The sequence below is a fragment of the Cajanus cajan genome, chromosome 9 (assembly GCF_000230855.2).
Source record: "Cajanus cajan strain Asha chromosome 9, NIPB_CcT2T_4, whole genome shotgun sequence".
NCBI lineage: Eukaryota > Viridiplantae > Streptophyta > Magnoliopsida > Fabales > Fabaceae > Cajanus > Cajanus cajan.
The window spans coordinates 54,878,882-54,881,842 of NC_138525.1; the positions used below are offsets into that span (position 1 = coordinate 54,878,882).

Genomic DNA, 2,961 nt, shown 5'->3' on the forward strand with positions numbered 1-2,961 from the left:
GATAAGACAATTAAAAAATATATAAGTAAAAGACAATCATCATCTTATAAGTCCCACATAGAAAGTAAAAAATGTCTCACATAAAAAATAAAAAATGTCACAAAATATTATACACTTATTCTGACCATTATAAAAAATTTTAGCACACTGTTATACAATGACTGTCGAGGAAAACCGGTGATTAGATTTGTTATACAAATAACTCAGTGTTAATCGCTGTGACCCGACCGGTATTTTGATCAAACTAGTGAACCCCAAGTTATCAATCGGACCGGTTTATGTATGCATTTTAAATCACAAATATAATTAATTTAATTTGTCGCATGCATGTTTTCCCTGAACCCATGTCGTTGAGGTTGTTTAAGAAATGATATCACTGCAACTACAACAGCACATTCTTTCATTAATTAAATCACAAATATAATTTTTATATTATATTTTTAAAATATAATTATATATTAAATAATACACTTAATCGGGTGGTTCAACCATTCATCTACTAATTTAACAAATCACTTACCAATAAATATTGACCGATTCGATCACTGAACCAATTTCTATAGACTTTCAAAGTTTTACTAGTTTCATGAAAACAAAATAGGGGGAAAATTAAAAAAATACATAACACTGATGCATTAATAGCTTCATCTACGTGCTATAGAATATAAACAATCACAACATGATCTGAATTGTGTCCACAAGTCACCCCTCTTTGAACACATATCGCTCAACTGTAACACCATGATGGATCACTATATTTTCATGATCCTTTCTTAATCGATACCTTTCAATCTTTCATCAAATCCACAAAGCAAAAAATATATGAATAGACTGCATGTTAAAACACAAGCCACAAAAGAAAATAAGAAATTAAAAGAACAAGAGAGAAAATTAAAACTCCTTGGCCTTTTGATCGTCCGGGCCGCCTCCCCTCTCGAATCTCTGTAACACTCTTCACCTTCAACACCGTGTCTTCATCTACACCACTGTCTCTATGAAACACAAATTCCTGAAACACCCTCTTAAAGTTTCTACACCAAACAAATCAATCAATCCAAGGATTTAAAAAACAGTCTACAATCGCAATTTCAGCCATAATGTTAAGGTTTTTTAAGTATTCTCAAAGTTCACAACACATAACTGCAACTGTGATGACAATTTAAAACCTTGAATTAATTGTGATAGAAATTTAAAACCTTGAATCAACCCCACCACTGATGCACAGCCACTCCTTCATCCCTCAGCTTCCCATACAAAGCCAAACACTCCCAATAGGCTCTTCTATTCCTCCTCTTGTTATTCCCTTGCTGTGGCTTGCACTCCAAGAAAAGTTCATCCACCAATATTATGGCCTTGTTCCTCACCATCTCCTCCACCACCTCAGCCTCAGCCTTCATCACCACATACTCTTCTTCCCTCACATTCTTCCTCAACCAATCTGACATCTCTATTTGAGGGCCACCCTCCGCCACTGTCTCTATCTTATACATCTCAAAATTCTTGTTCCTCGTTGGGTATGTTTTTCCAAACCAATCGGTTCCACTCCCTCCATCTTTCTCTGGAAGCCCCACATCGATGAAAACGCGACGAGGGTAGCCCTCAAGCGAATCACCCATCAAATCAGGCAAATACCTCGTACGCTTCAAGTACACCCTCGATTTCCCCGAAGCCGCACGTGGGGGCTCCAGAAGCACGTCTTCTAGGTTTTGCAACGCAGCTTTCTTTGCCTCGGGTACGTACCCTAATAGTTTTCTTTGCGTTCCTATGGCAACAGGGTCAGGTATGGTTTCTTGTTGGGTTGAGGTCGAACATATCAAGGTGAAGGAAGCTAGAAACAATGCCAAAAGCAACAAACGCTGAAAATTCTTCCTCATTTTGGAGTTGGATAAACTTGTCACAGGGTGATATAGGCTTGAGGGTATTCAAGAGAAAGAAATTAAACACCAAGAAGATAATGATGGTATTGTTGAAATTTAAGAGAGTTGTTACTTGCAGAAGAAGATAAATAGTAGAGATTGTTAGAGAGGAAGGAGAGAAAAGGGGTTGTGTGGTTATTGTATTAGCGAGTGCAAAATCTGGCAGCAGTGTGGTTTCCACCCACAAGGGACATTCTCTTGCTTTCGAATGATGACCACAGTAACAACAACTCCCTCATCCGCTGCATCTCCATTTTTTGAACTTACGACCCAGGTCGATGATGATGGTGTTCAGGAGCTCATGGTGTATTCATATCTGTGTTACCGAAGCTTGTTATATGTTAGGCAAACACAGTACTACTTCGTCACCTTCATCGATCACAAATAATGCATGGAGATGTGGGAGGGGGAGGCTTCGTGGTGCGATCAAGTTTTGTATTTTTTCTGGTTTTGAAGTTTGAATTAAGAGGGGTACGGATTTGGTGGGAGGAGAGTTTGCGGGGATTATATGCATGGGAGAGGAACGAGAGAGAGGGAACGCTTGAAAACTGTTGGTGGCGCGAGAATTAAGTTATGCCGTTCACTAATATGGTCAAGCACTACGCTTAATTATTACAAATATAACTGGCCATTTTATCATGCAAACTCCAAAATGGTGTGGTGTGGAATTGCTCCTGTGAAAACGGGGACAGATTGGTCTGAGTTGGCATTTGCTCTGCTTAATATTTTAGTATTTTATAATGTGCTATTAATGGGTGGATTACTAATGACAGAAATTTGGTAGTTAGACAGATCCCATGTGTCTATCACTTACTCCCTTTGTACCAGGAAATCACAAATAATAATGTCGTTAGCTATAATTTTTCATATATATAATTAGATAATGGAAAAATTATCAACATAATACGATAATCCAACTCAAACCGCAAAAATATAATTATGTTAGTTCAGATACGTCAAATTCATAAGTGAATCATTATTCATTTACACAATTACTAGCGAGTAGAAATTATATGAAAATAACTAACAATTTAGCTTGAAATTT

At 37.4% G+C, this 2,961-nt stretch overlaps 1 protein-coding gene across 1 annotated transcript; it reads right to left on the reverse strand.

Moving 5' to 3' along the window:
* Positions 1-609: 609 nt before the first annotated feature.
* LOC109815027 (uncharacterized) lies at positions 610-2,413 on the reverse strand. Its single transcript, XM_020379607.3, has one exon. It carries the CDS (start codon positions 1,872-1,874, stop codon positions 1,203-1,205), a length of 672 nt encoding a protein of 223 aa, XP_020235196.1. The 5' UTR covers positions 1,875-2,413; the 3' UTR covers positions 610-1,202.
* Positions 2,414-2,961: the final 548 nt, after the last annotated feature.